This window comes from Vicia villosa, linkage group LG6 (genome assembly GCF_029867415.1).
Source record: "Vicia villosa cultivar HV-30 ecotype Madison, WI linkage group LG6, Vvil1.0, whole genome shotgun sequence".
In the NCBI taxonomy this organism is placed as follows: domain Eukaryota; kingdom Viridiplantae; phylum Streptophyta; class Magnoliopsida; order Fabales; family Fabaceae; genus Vicia; species Vicia villosa.
The window spans coordinates 56,946,078-56,960,653 of NC_081185.1; the positions used below are offsets into that span (position 1 = coordinate 56,946,078).

At 36.4% G+C, this 14,576-nt stretch overlaps 2 protein-coding genes across 2 annotated transcripts; both read right to left on the reverse strand.

Moving 5' to 3' along the window:
- Positions 1 to 1,800: 1,800 nt before the first annotated feature.
- LOC131613702 (uncharacterized) lies at positions 1,801 to 2,721 on the reverse strand. Its single transcript, XM_058885350.1, has one exon. The coding sequence runs from the start codon at positions 2,719 to 2,721 to the stop codon at positions 1,801 to 1,803; it is 921 nt and encodes a 306-aa protein (XP_058741333.1).
- A 305-nt stretch (positions 2,722 to 3,026) lies between these two features.
- On the reverse strand, positions 3,027 to 4,886 carry LOC131613703 (uncharacterized). The gene is made up of 4 exons (XM_058885351.1): positions 4,835 to 4,886; positions 4,631 to 4,720; positions 4,092 to 4,533; positions 3,027 to 3,972 (listed from the first exon to the last, which is right to left on the reverse strand). Exons 1-4 carry the CDS (start codon positions 4,884 to 4,886, stop codon positions 3,027 to 3,029), a joined length of 1,530 nt encoding a protein of 509 aa, XP_058741334.1.
- Positions 4,887 to 14,576: the final 9,690 nt, after the last annotated feature.

Here is a 14,576-nt window from a genome sequence, read left to right on the forward strand (position 1 = left end):
TTGTGAAACGTTGGTGTCTTGAGTAAAGTTTAAACTCTTTCCTTCTTTCAATGTGCAATCTTGAAATAGAGAAAATTCAATAAGAATGATAAATAAAGGTATGAAGTCACCATGACTATAGTCAAAAGTCCAACCCATAGTTGGCTTTGACCAAAAGACAAGGTCTTTGCAAACAACTTTCTAAAGTCTTCTCTCCCCAATATGCATTAATAACTAAAAGGCGTTTATGAACCTCTTTCTCTTCAAACCAACACCATCGAAATCTCAAATTCAACGAGACTTGTCATAAGACTCGTCATAGGCTAACATTTTTGTCCAAGTGGATTCACCGAATATTGCATCAAACAATTGTGTCCAACTCCATGGGGAAATCCTCTTGATTACTAAATAAATATGAAAGTAAACCTTGATTCAATTGATGTCCTTTGATCCATCATCACTGATTTAATGAACCAATATTTGTTCTTAATGAATGCATGATGTGTTAATGACCTAGTACGAATGATTGTAAAGCAATAAGCCAGATATAAATAAATTTAGATATGGGCAAATTTTGGGGTGCAACAACCTTGTTGCTTCTCTACAGCATCCATGATTTCCTCAAAAATTCCTCTTTATTCATCTATGTATAAGAGATGTTTCCAAACAGATTTGTTAATAAAATTGAAGAGTTGAACTATTCTAAATTGTTGTAATAAGAGAGACATATTACCTGTAAGAGAAGCAGACAAATGTTCAAAAATTTGTTGTTGTTCAACAACATCATATTGACGTTCATCATAAAGTAATCTGTTTCTTGTAAATAAAACGACATCCTCTTTTGGAACTGGAATTGGTTTGAAGTCCTTTAAACTACGATTATTATTTTGCAGTAGTGTTTCAATAGCCATCAGTGTCCGTTCCTTTAGCTCAGCATCGCTCATTGTCAAACCTATGAAAAAAAAGGGAAGTAATACATATTTATGACCACTATGCAAAAATTTGGAAATATTAACTATTAAAACTGATGAGTTCATACTACACATAGAGAACATTATGGATTATAACTATTAAAACCGTAACGGTGTTGAAAGACCCAAAGTGATATGTAAATAAAACCTCTAATGTAAAAACTCAGAACCTAAATGCAAAAATTCCAACATTATATATTCGTGGACCTTAGCTTATATCATTGGAAAAAGTCAAAAATTCTATAACATCGGAAATTTGTAACAACACCTTGTATGACATAAGCTATATATATAATGCACCGAGCTTGAAAAATCAACATCCATCTGAAGAATATTTTATATAACATGGGTTCCAGCAAGGTGTATTGTAACTCAGTTTCATATGGATGTATTGTTTCTAGCTGTTGCTGAATCAGCAATTCGTTCATTCCATAACAGAACTGGAATCTTTTTATTAACTATGGACAATATCACTACCTCCTAGTACAATGTTCCACCATAAAAAGGTTCATGTTCCACAACTTTTGTAAATTATGCAATGAATTAAATAATGAAATAAAATTATGTAATGAATTAAGTAATGAATTATATAACGTGATTGTAAATGTCAATACAGAACTGGATTCGAATTCCAAACTATGGACAATATCCCTATTACTAACTATGGAAAGTATTACTATCATTTGTCACAGCAAGGCAAATAATGAAAGAATATCTCAAATATAGTAAGATAAAATACCTTGATCTCTTGCCAATAACCGTTGATCATAAAGAATGCCATCCGATAAATATCTCCAAGTCTTTCTCCAAACATGTTCAGGTTTATTCATGGATCTCGAAAGTAACATTGTCACAAATAGTTTGCGTAAAAAGGACCCAAACCCCAAAGATGCGCCTCTTTGATTGCCTCGACAAATTCACGATCATCTTGTAAAAATCCCATCGCAAAGCATGCATCTCTAAAAGTTTTGCACTTCTTACCATCAACCGTTTTGATGTCTTGATAGCATAACGGACCTTTCTTGACGGTAAGCATCATTCTTAAATAAAACAACTCACCAGTGGATTGCGGAACCCAAATTAGACGACCAATGGTATACCCTCGCTTCCTTGGTTTCCAACTTCGACTTCGTTTATGATAGACAAATTTAGAAACAAAGTCACCATAAGTTAGCAATCTTGCTTCCTCATAAGTCTTGTTAGCCTCAAACCAAGCCGTAAACATGGACTCCGTTACACTTGGTTTGAGCAACACATCACCAACCTGCTCGTAGTCTTTGTAGTACATAGAGTTTTCACCTTCCATGTGAAAAAACAATCTTTCTACGGCTGGTTTTCTGCCATGTATAGAATAAGAAAATATCCGCCAACATGCTTCACTTGGGGAGATGTATCGACAATCCAAATATTGTTTGATCTCATCAACGTTGTTTTTGTCTTGGCCTTGTATGATTGCTGAAATTCTATCGGAGCCTTTATTAATATATTTGAAAAGGTATTTGATAGAAGTATTTTGATTGCACCATTCCATGTTGATGTGGGCTTCGTACTTCAATAACAAACTTGGATTGTGAGGAACAACATGACCACTATGAAAGATGATGTCGTTCTTTTGAATGGTGTGTCCGTTGTTTCTTCTCCTATAAACCGGGTAGCCTTCTTGGTCCACTATAGTTGTACTTTGGAATTTCTTAGGGTAAAACTTTGTGCATCTCCCATCTTTCATACAAGGTGACTTTTGATTTGCCAAACCACAAGGACCATGAACCATGTGAGATTTGACCAAATTGTACAGCCGAGGTTGTGTTTCGAGATCGGGCACTTCAGCACTAATGATCTTGTCAATATCTTCCGGTCTTAGATATTTGTTTGAAGGATGCAAGAAGATCAATATATGGGCATAGGCAATCCTCTTTTTTGAAATTCAATGGTGTACATATCTACCAATGAAAGATGTTGGAAAAGTTAAAATTACTGTCAGAAATAGTATAATCAATCAATACTATCATATAAACCAGAACTGTTCGTGTACTCCTATGTAATCAAAACTTAATATTGCACTTAGATATAGTTTAATCAAAATAAAGTAAACGGAGAAAATAACTTACAAGCAAGCACTTTGCCAATAACACCTTTTTTGGTCAAATCTGAAAGCAATTGATCAAACTTGATTTTGAAAATTCTAGAAATGATATTCGGTCGATCTTGAGGCTTCAAATGAAGAGGACCAAGCACCCTTTGAATCTCAGGCCAATTTGGGTTACATGTAAAAGTAATAAACAAATCTGGAAATCCAACTTTACTGCATATAGCCATTCCATCATAGTACAATTGATCCATAAACCTACGACCGCCAACAAAGGACGAAGGCAACACCACTCGTTTACCTATGGTTAAACCTGGAGCTTGACTTTGGTCGCCCTCTTCATGTAAAGAGTTGTACTTGGACACCCGAAGCTTTGGTTGATTTTTGCGCAGCCATTCTAGTTTCTCGGACTCTAACATAGTGTAACCATCGACCAGAAATTGCTGGAACAACCTTCTAGAAGATAACAAAGTCTTAGCTTCTTTTGATCTGGTTTGAATGCGGAAGGCCAGCCATTCGCGAATCGTGAGCCTATTTCTGATGCTGTTTTCATTTACAGGTAGGTCCCTATGTGCTACATCAGGTCTATAGCCATCCTCACCATACGGAAAAATCAACGGATACTGGTAAGCCATGTAAGCGGCATGGAGCTCGTTGATTCTTTGAAGTCCTCCTCCTCTAGTTTGCATTATTATATCCCTCATTTCTGTCGTGTCAATATCTCCAACAACCAAGGCTGCAACTTCACTGACAGTTGGCTGATTATACACTCTGCCATCAGTAGACCGATTAGAAATTAGTCGAAGTTTTAGGTTTTGAGGCTCCCCGCTATTCAACCAGTGTCTTGCCATTTGAAAGATCTTAGCATGAGGATTGAATTCATACAACATGCTGGACAATTGATTGACAACCAAAGGATCGATGTTCTCTTTGTTCCTTCACATGAGAAAAAACAGTCTTAAACCCCAAAACAGAATATTTAAGTAATGAAACTGCTCAGTACAGTATAGCCTACTATATTACAACCAAGAAAGTGAAATTTGCATGGATATTACCTTAGATGATGCATTCTGTTTTCCACCTCATTCTCGGTGTCATAAATATATAACTGAGCGAACTTTGGTTTTTGACCTTGAGGAGGCAACATACTTCCGATGCGATGACACGTCTGACCTTGTATCCTTAGTATTGGAGGGCCACGTCCGTTGTTAAAACGATTGTCCAACCTTGCTCCCGGTGATGTGAATGCAAACATCATATTGTATAGTCGGATATGTTGTTGAAACTTCCGACTAACATTATTTTCGTGATCAAACAAAAGTGTTGCAAGTGGTTCCGGAGGCTGTCTTAGCAGTGGGAGTTCAACTTTTCCGTTCCCACAACACATCATAAACTTCGGGTTAGCAGAGTGGGTACTTTTGTGCATCCTCTCTTGATACCACATCATTGCTTTACAATAACGACATTCGATAAGAGGTGAACCGATATCGTAATATTCTACAATCAACTAATCAATGTAAAAATTATTGATAGCAAAATTAAAATGGTTTACTATCTTTAAGTATGTACTTGTTTTAATGGATTAACCATGTACCCGACTCAGTTCCGGTTGCATAGCCATGGATTGTAAAAGGTGCTTCATGCTCGTCTGTCTCTGAACAGATTTCATCTTCGGAATGATATGCTATTAAGAAAATACAGAGGTTTTTAGGCAAAATTGAGATGAGGTGTCTAGCTCTGTTATGCAAATATAAATTGAAATATAGCACTGAGTGATAGAACAAAGTATTAGACATACCCGTAAAAGGGTCGTAGTCGCTATCATTGTCGGAGTCGCTGTTAAAGTCCATATTGATCGTAGGTGTAAAAACCGGACATGTTGGCTCCGTGCTACGATGGTGATTCTGTGTGGACTGTGTTACTGGCGGTACCTCACGACAAACAAGCTTGTTGCTACCACTGGGTATTTGGAGAGGATTTTCCAATGGTGTATTGACATTCCTGGTGGGAAAAAAATGACTAAACAGTGAATAGGTGCACACATTAATGGAATAATAATGAGAACTGCCATGTTTGGTACCTTGAGCGAGTTTGGCCATTTGTAATGGAAGATGCCATACCAATGCTTTGGAAGGTGAACTGGCTATTCAAATTCGACGGCGGACATGGAACCTCAGCCAATTGTTTTCTAGGCCTGCCCCTGCCTCGTTTGGGGATGGGAGTACTTCTGTATATTATAATCCAAGTGAATAACATCCAAATTAGTTCCTTTACACTATAATTCAAATTTTAAGAAAAATTTGAGAGGGATAATATATGGCCAAAAAAGTTTGGTTAAGTGTTAATAATTTGTCCACCATGGAGTGTTGTACCACTCGTTAGCAGTTGCAACCAATTCAAGTATTGTGTTTGAATTATACCGTGGTTTACTTCCGGAAGACGATGCGTTGTTTAGATTAGACGGATTTTGAACTGGCTGAGTTGGAAGAACAAAATTAACATTACTTGTTGTACCATTATGTGTGTCCAGAGCTGGATTGCTGTCATGAGCAAATGAAGTTTATTAAGAACTTTGATAAACCTCAATGAATGCACTGTTGATAAACATTATATGCATATAATTAAACTTAAACTATATTATTAAACAGATGGACAATATGTACAGCAAGGCATGTATGTACCTGAACTGTTCATTTCCCTCGAGAGTAGAGTTCGATGTAGCGGTGTTTGTACTTCCGAGTATAGGAAACTTCCTGGTCAAGTTCCTAGCAATATTTGGAACCCCATAGACATTTTTAGGCCTACCCCGACCTGGTCTGGAACTTGCTGGGCACCTGGTGAGATTGCAAATCATGAATTGCATTATAATAAGTGAAATAAATATAGCGGCAATCTCACATTCGTGGTACGTGGACAGGTATGCCTGAATCAAGATACAATGTGCAACCTCATTAATGGGAAAGAGTTTAATTCAGAATTATGGTAATTGCCATATTTGATTAAAATTAGTGTTGAGGTTGAAAATTGTGATTATAAGAAATGAAACTCATCTATTAATGGGCACACAGATAAGCTACATACATTGAATTGAAATAATTCTAAATTGAAGTGAAAATGGAAAGGCAGTATACCAACGTGTGTAAATTAGAAGAACTTCCAGTTCCAAGGATTTCCATTTCATGAGCCGGTGACCGTTCTTTTAAATCAACCAATGGTGAAGGAGTAAAGGATTCGTTCTCATTTATCGCAGAAAATCCTGCAAATTGTGAGAATAGATTTGTTCGCAGACCACCTATTTGGCAGGTGTTAAAATTTGTCCTAAAAGCGTGTCTTGATACGCTAGGTTCTGAACCGGCATAACTGTTTTGGAATGATGGAGTCAATTCTTTCAAAGGTTGCCTAGGAGTCATTGACATTGGAGTGTTCATCATTCTATGGCCATGTAAAACTTGTGGACTACTATATCTTTGACGCTTGGAACACAAGTCTTTTAAGAGCAACGATCTTCTTGCTCTTGCCTTTTTGGCTGAACCAATTGGGTCAACAGGGTCCATAAATGGTTGGAATAAGATATCTACAACAGTCAACAAAATATTGTTGCATTTAGTTAATGGTGTTTTTAATAATAAAATAACTTTCATAGCAATTCTGTTAAAATTTCATTAGATTAGACAAACTTTCAATATTGGCCAACTATAGTTGAGGGCATAAGTATAACATATTGTCATTGGTAGTATCTGATTTTCTGCTGCTATTGACAACACCACAAAGTAAGCATTTAATGAACCAATGGGAGATACTTCTAATTGGAATGTTATAACCAGCAGTTGAAAAAATAAATATTCACATTGTAACATGCAATAAATGTTTAGTTGTTGTTCAACCATAAATGTGTTCAACCACCTGAATTACTTGTATGGTTGTACATCACTTAACTCGGTATATAATGAACTCTATGTTATTTTTTTAAACCATGTTTCAATATCTAACTTCCCAGCATTCTTACCATCTGTTAAGATCAAACCCTATGCTCATATTCAATCTAAGGTACCGTACTAAAGTATAGTAATGTCTTTTCTACCATGTGGTTTATTTTAATCTGCATTATACTCATGCTATGCAACAAAAATGGTCCTCAAATAACATCCTATTTTGCCTTCTGTTAACAGGTTATTTACATAATGAGAATGGAAGAACTTCTGTCCATAAAAGTCATATATTTAGAGGTGCCTCCACAAACAGACCTAGGTACTCTACATTGTTGATATCTTTCATTTTGTTCAAGTTCAAATAATGTGTTTAGATTTTTAGGTATTAACAGAAGAGTTTACCTGTGGCAGCAATTGAAAAAAAACACTCAGTAATGGAGATGTATCATCACTTGCAAGACAAGCATCCCATATTCTTCATCATTCCATGCTCATGTTAAGTTCAATATTTTTTTAGTCTTATTATTACCATTGTTACCTGCAGTTAAAATATTCCTTTACAGCAATTAGACTACTACACCAACTGATCTAGGTCCTTAATCTTATTCTTTTTTTCTAAATGATTTTGGTCTTTAAAAAACAGAAAAGTCCCGTCTTTACATGGTAGGTCCAAATACATGTTTTAAATTGAATCCAAACATTTTTATTATAAGTATATTATAAGTATATAGTAGTACACTTGTCTATTAGGTAAGTAAAAGTTAAATAACTATGGTTAATCAAGCATACAAATGAGGCATAGTCTGTATCCCATGTAAAGTAAATCTGACATATAATTTAATGTGGACATGGAAAAAGCAAATGTGTATGAACTATGTATTGACTTTCTTTGCATTAGGGCTCCAAGCATTTAAGGTAGAGGTGACAGCACGGTGCATGTTATCTAAAAAATGAAGGAAAATGTACTTTCATGTTGCTGCATATCCGCATGGGAGGGATAGACATAATTCCTAACCAAAGAATTATGGTTCCAATGGAAAATAAAGTGGAATTGCCAAATAGCACATATATACCTTCGAAAAAAAATGAAGATAGGTAAAGTACAATAGAAGTCAGCTTAAATTGGCCATGGAAAAAACAAAAGACAATGCAAAACCCATCCCTACTACCGTGTTATCCTGCTAATAGCATTTAATGCTGAGTTGACACATTTCTCTAGGCTTTTCCCAAAACATATGGAGGTTGTACTTGAAACGGCTGAGTTGTCGCATGAAAGGATGCAGCAGTGTACTACTACATGTTGTTTTCAATGCAGAATTCAGGTTCATAATACTAAGAGATAGCCTGGTTTGTACAATAGATAAAGCCAATATTTTAAATGCTGGAAATAGGTTCTTGCCTCCATCTCGTGTTTTGTGTTTTAGTTGCCTATAATTTCTTGTTCAACAGTTAAAAGAACTAAGTTGCTAATATATTTACAAACAGGAGTTATTTCAAGAAAATATATTTAGAAACATGCCAATAGAACTAAGTGCTACAATTATATTAAATTAAAAAATAAATCAAATGCTTTTTAAAGGCTGATGTACTTACCTCCATGGCTCTCTTTTGAACGACCCCTAGGAACAAACCCCTTGACATCAGATACATTGATCCCAGGAATTTATGATTTTGCCAAATCCTTCAAACAGCACAAAAAATAAACTCAGTATACAGTCTTGGCAAGTGTTGTATTGGAGAGCTGTTATAAAGTAATGGAGAACTTTTGCTTATTGTATGTGTAGTAACAACTCTATTTATCAGTTGTAGGAAGTAGGAAAAGCAGAAATACTAAATGAGCCAATGGAATGAAAATTTCATTGAGATACATAAATTATGAACACAAAATGTCTGCTAACCAAAAATGCATGCATACAGAGTGCATGCTGTAGCAACCTGTCCTAAAAATAAAGATTTAGAGTCGCCACCTATTCTGAAGGGCGAATAGGAAACCCTACGCAGTTAAGAGATTCGGGGTAAGTTATTATAATCAGGTCGAGGGAAGGTGTCAGGCACCCTCAACCCTTTCCTATGGCTTTGAATCTAAGGTAACAGTTTTATGGCAAAATTATAGAGGTTAATAGCTAAGGAGATGAGAAGGGCGAAAAGTGAGATTTGAAAGAATTGAGGTTTTAGGGAAGGGGACTCGCCTTGGTTATCCAAGTGCCTACGTATCTCCTTAGGGAGAATCAGAGTCAACGTAGTTCGGGCACAGGATTGTACGCCTTAGAGTTTGATGTGTTGACGGTATTTTGAATTACCGTTTCGCAGTTTTGAAAAGGTATTTTGAATTACCTTCGTAGTTTCTTAGTATTGAACAGATGAAAATCCGTGGTTTGTGGTTTGATGTGTTTTAAGTGTTTTGGGCGTACAACCCTGATTTGATATGGCACCGTTAGATGCGGTGACCAATGGATTTGGTCAGTATAGCTAACGGATTAAGGGGCATTGCTGATTACTCAGATCGATGGATTGATCGTCGCGGGCAGCAAATTAAAATGTATTTTAATTAAATTGCTTTATTCAGATATTTGATCAGTACGACATAGAGAGTCGACTAATTCGAAGGCGGGATGAAATAGATATTCATCTGCCATTTATCCATTAAAGAGGAAGTTAGAATTGATCGTTTTCATTATTTTTATCTCTCGTCTAATGCGACTAATAGATTTAGTCGGGTCGAGGAGAGAATTGATTTAGAATTAATAGGATTATAAATTAATTAATTAAAAAATTATTTCTCGTCTAATGCGACTAATGGATTTAGTCGGTTCGAGGAGGAAATTAAATTGAATTATCAAAATAACAAACAATTAAATAATTAGGATTTTTTTACAAAATTAATTAATTAATTCTATTATTATTATCTGTATTTTGTACAAGGGGGTGCATTTTGCGTTTGGTAAGTGATTTTGGGGGGCGCAAATAGTAAACAGACCGACCCAGTTTATTTGTGTGACCCGCTAGATCCTATACGCGTGGGTGTATGGTCTTAACGTATGCCTGCAGACTTTTGGTTGTTGGATCTAGATCTACAGGCATCCCACGGCCTGCATGTGTCGGTCAAAGAGGGCGTATGGTGAGGGAGGCGGAGAGAATCATGTTTTCTCACGCTAACATGTGGCCATTGAGAGGCCACGTGTCTCCCATCTGACAATCCCAGGGGAATTAACCCCATTTTGTTTTGTGGTTTACCTTCATTTCCAATGTCATTTTCTCTCTCTAACCCTCTTCTCTCTTAGCTCTCTCTCAAACGAATACCCAGAAACAGCCTTGAACCGCCACCGGCCACCCCTTTAGCCACCGTAGAAACCAGGTTTCCGGTTGATATTCAACCGGAACCTTCAAACATTTAATGAATTCGAACCCAGAAACCCAGTAACACATGAACCTCAACAATCTTTACGAACCCTAATCATAATCATGAACCCTAACCACCTTACTTTTCCAGAAAATTAATGTTTAAACACTATCAAACTCAGAAATTAAAGCATGTTCATCAGTATACGCCCTAAGCTAAGTCTGATTGGTGCTTACCTCACGTTTTTTGAGTTCTGGAACGTGTTAGCTCCGATTGCCCTTGCTAATCCCCTTCTTCTTCTCTATTTGCAGGTCAATACGAAGATGAAGCTCTTAGGGCTCGTGGCGGCGCAAGATCTCCCTTTCTCCAGAAAAGATCCCCAAAATCCCCCTTTCATCTAAATCCTCTTCTCTTCTTATACTTAGGTTTAGATTTTCGTTTTAGGAAGAATTAGATTAGGTTTTGATTGAATCTGATTTACGTTTCAGATTGTAATATGCTATTTTTGATTGAATAAAAATCTTTTTATTTGATTCTCTTCCATATTTTGTTTAGATTTGATTTAGATTCCGTTTTGAGTTATTGAAGATCTGTTTTCTGTGATTCGCGGAGATTGAAGATCCATGGGCTGCGCTAGGGTTTGGATGGTGAGGGAGCGACGGCTACTGAGAGAGGTGAGGGACGATGAACAGGACCGGGTTGGGTCCTGGGTTTGACCCGGTCCGCCTGGTTCATGCGTGAGAGGAAGGGAAAAATCGGCCCATTACAAAAGGTGTTGGCCCAAAATGAAAACAGCTCCAAAAACTCAAAAAACCCCAAATAACTTATTTAATTAATTGAATAATTAACTAATAATATCCCTAATAAACCAAAACTAATCAATAGTATTCCGGTAATAGTGATTAACACCAGTTAATCATGTTAGTATTAATAACAAAACTTGATTAATCTTAATAATCCCAATGTTAGTTTTAAAACTAATATTATGAATTAATAACATTAATAATTTATGATTAATATAAATGATTAAATGGTGATAAACAAATGGGCCTATTGGGCTCCATTTTCTATTTCTAAAAACACACCTCTCTATTTTCTTCTTTTTTTTCTAAGAAGCAAAAACAAAACAAAAGGAGTGGGCCAAGTGCTAATTGGATTTAGAGATTTTGCTATTTACACCCTTACTTATTTTAAACCAATTTATACAGGAGTTTTATAGGAGAGCGAGTTTAATAATAGGTATATTAAACCCTATGGCTCCTAATTTTTAACGCCCTTAATGAATTGACAGATGCAAATTATGTTGGATAAATTTTGGGGTATGACAGCTGCCCCTATTTAATTACCTTGGATTGAATGGCGTGAGAATACACAGGTCTCTCGCTTTTCGGATCGAAGAGTTATTAAATAACGAAAGACCCCTAAATTTACCTTGCAGTTAGCGTGAGAAGACAAAAATAACCGCCTCGCTAAAGCCTGAGACTTACATAGCGAGGATTTGCAGTTAGCTGTGATCAGTTTGCTATAGTGTTAGCAAGCTTTTCCCGCACAAATAAGAGTCACTTGCCCTGATTCGGACAAGTTTACCTGTATAGAAAATCATTTTGTAAATGCGTATGCATCGTGGATGTATGAATTTTTACACAGGTAAATGTTACGTGTATGCAAATGAGTATGTATGTATGACAACTCCAACGCCTTATCTCCTTATCACCCATTGGATTTGCTTAACCTTTTTTGAGGTGTTTGTGAATCCTAGTTCGGATTGTATTCGAGGAGAGATGAAGTAATGTCTTACATAAGACTACCTGAAGAGGTTTCCTGAACAGGGTGGATCATTGACAGATGTGATGGAGATTTGGCTTCAAACAAAGCTCGGGAAGAATTGTCTTAGAGAAGACTTGACTGAGGAAACTCTTTGAAAGAGCAAGATGTGTCTTTTTAGAAAAGATTGGAAGAAAAAAAAAATTTTTTTTTTGAAGAATATTACCTAAAGAGGTTGAGATATGTTTTAAACAAAATTACCTAGAGAGGCTCCTAAAAGGATATGAGACATCTTAAAAAAGACAACTTTGACAGGTTCCTATAAAGGATGTGGAACTTCTTAAACAAGATTACCTAGAGAGGCTGAGATATGTCTTAGAGAAGATTGGATAAATATTTTAAGAATATTACCTAAAGAGGTTGAGATATGTCTTAAACAAGACTACCTAGACAGGCTCCTAAAAAAGATATGAGACGTCTTAAACAAGACAACCTTGACAGGTTCCTATAAAGGATATGAAACTTCTTAAACAAGATTACCTAGAGAGGCTTCTAAAAAGATATGAAACATCTTAAACAAGATTACCTAGAGAGGTTCCTACAAAGGATACGAAATGTATTAAACAAAACTAACCTAGAGAGGTTCCTAGAAAGGACACGAAATGTCTTAAACAAGATTACAAGGTTAACCCAGATATGTCTTAAACAAGACTGACATAGAAAGACTCCTAGCGAGGATAAAAAAGGTTTTATCGAAGGCTACCTAGAAAGGTTGATAAGCGCCTTGGAGAAGACTACCTTGAAAGGTAAGAAATTCTTTGGTTGTTTCTGAATTGCCTTTGAAGAAAGGCTCGGAATGAAGCATCGAAATTGTTAAGATTAAATCGTCGAAACGATCGTAATTGCACCGTACTTGGATGATAACACTTTTTGACTTTGGAGTGACCTAAAAAGGCAAATGTTGATTTCATGCAATGTTATGCTGCATGTGTCATGAGATTCTCAAAATAAATGAGAATTATGTATGTACGACGATCCCATATTGTAGGTTGTGGATAATACAGGCGTAGGGAGGCCAATTACGCAGCAATGCTCCTTGTGTGATACTAGCGTGATTTTCCTGATATTCAGAAATTTTGAGAGACGCACCATTTGACTTGAAGGAAATTATCCTTTGAGGGAACTCGAATATTACCATGTCATGCCATAAACCTGATATGCACTGCCCCAGTATCTGAATTCTTGAAAGATATGCCCCAGCCAATAGGATCCCTGATTGTAGGTCCCTATAATCCTTGATATTTTGCCCCTGTTTAGGAGAACCCCCTAGATGTGGTTTTCCCAGTTCAAGGATCTTTATTATCAACGATCGCCTTTGATTAACCCAATCTCCCTGATGCTAAGTATTGATTCAAATGTGAAGCGGATGCTTTTCAGAATTAGTCATGCGTCTTGGTCGTGTCTGATGGACAAAAATTCGCTGAATACTCAAAATGAGATGATGTCTTCTAGGAGATTACCTGAAGAGGTTCCTGGAAAGGATATGAGACCGTCTTAAACAAGACTGTGCTTTAAACAAAGCTCGGGGAAGCACGTTTGCAAAGAAGGTCAAAAGATTCCCATAGAGGACAAAGACTTTTTTTAAGGAATGTGGTGTTTTAGACAAAACTCAGGGAAAGACATTTTGAAAAAGATTACCCTAGAAAGGATAGGAGACCGTCCTAAAGAAGACTGTACTTTAAACAAAGTTTGACAAGGTTTATAAGAGGAATTTGAACATGTCTAAAAAAGACTAACTGAAAAGATTGATGGGTATCTTAAAAAAGATTACCTAGAAAGGTTCCTGGAAAGGATGAGGGATATATTTTTTTTAGAGAAAATTACCTGAAAAGGGTAAGGAATATCTTAAAGAAGACTACCTGAAAAAGTTAAGAGATGTCTTACAGAAGACTACTTAGAAAAGGTTCTTAGAAAGGAATATGTCTTAGAGAAGACTTATCTGAAAAGATTTCTGAAAATGACGAGAGACACTTGGAAAGGTTTGTAGAATGTGTCTTAAAGAAGACTATTTGAAAAGGGCTCCTAGAAAGGATAATAGATATTTGAACATGTCTTAAAGAAGACCACATTGACAGATTGAGAGATGTTCTATAAAAGTTCCTGGAAAGGACGTGAGAGTGGTATTGACAACATTTGATACCGAGTGACCTTTTGCAATGTGCCCCCTAGTAATGGACTTGCCCCATGGGCTATTCAGAGTCCTTGAGAGATCCCATGGATCTTGATTAGATTGCCCCAGATAAATAGGATGACAACGGGCTATGCCTTGTGTATACACTAGCCCTCCGAGTCAGGCGTAAGAGATATTTCTTCTTTGATATGCTTTTAAAGCTTATTGTCATACCCCAAAATTTGCCCATCATATTTATTCATATTTCGGTCCATCTGACTTTCAAATGCCCAAAGATACACAAGAAGAAAGCATGCACCCTCCTCCTAAAACAATG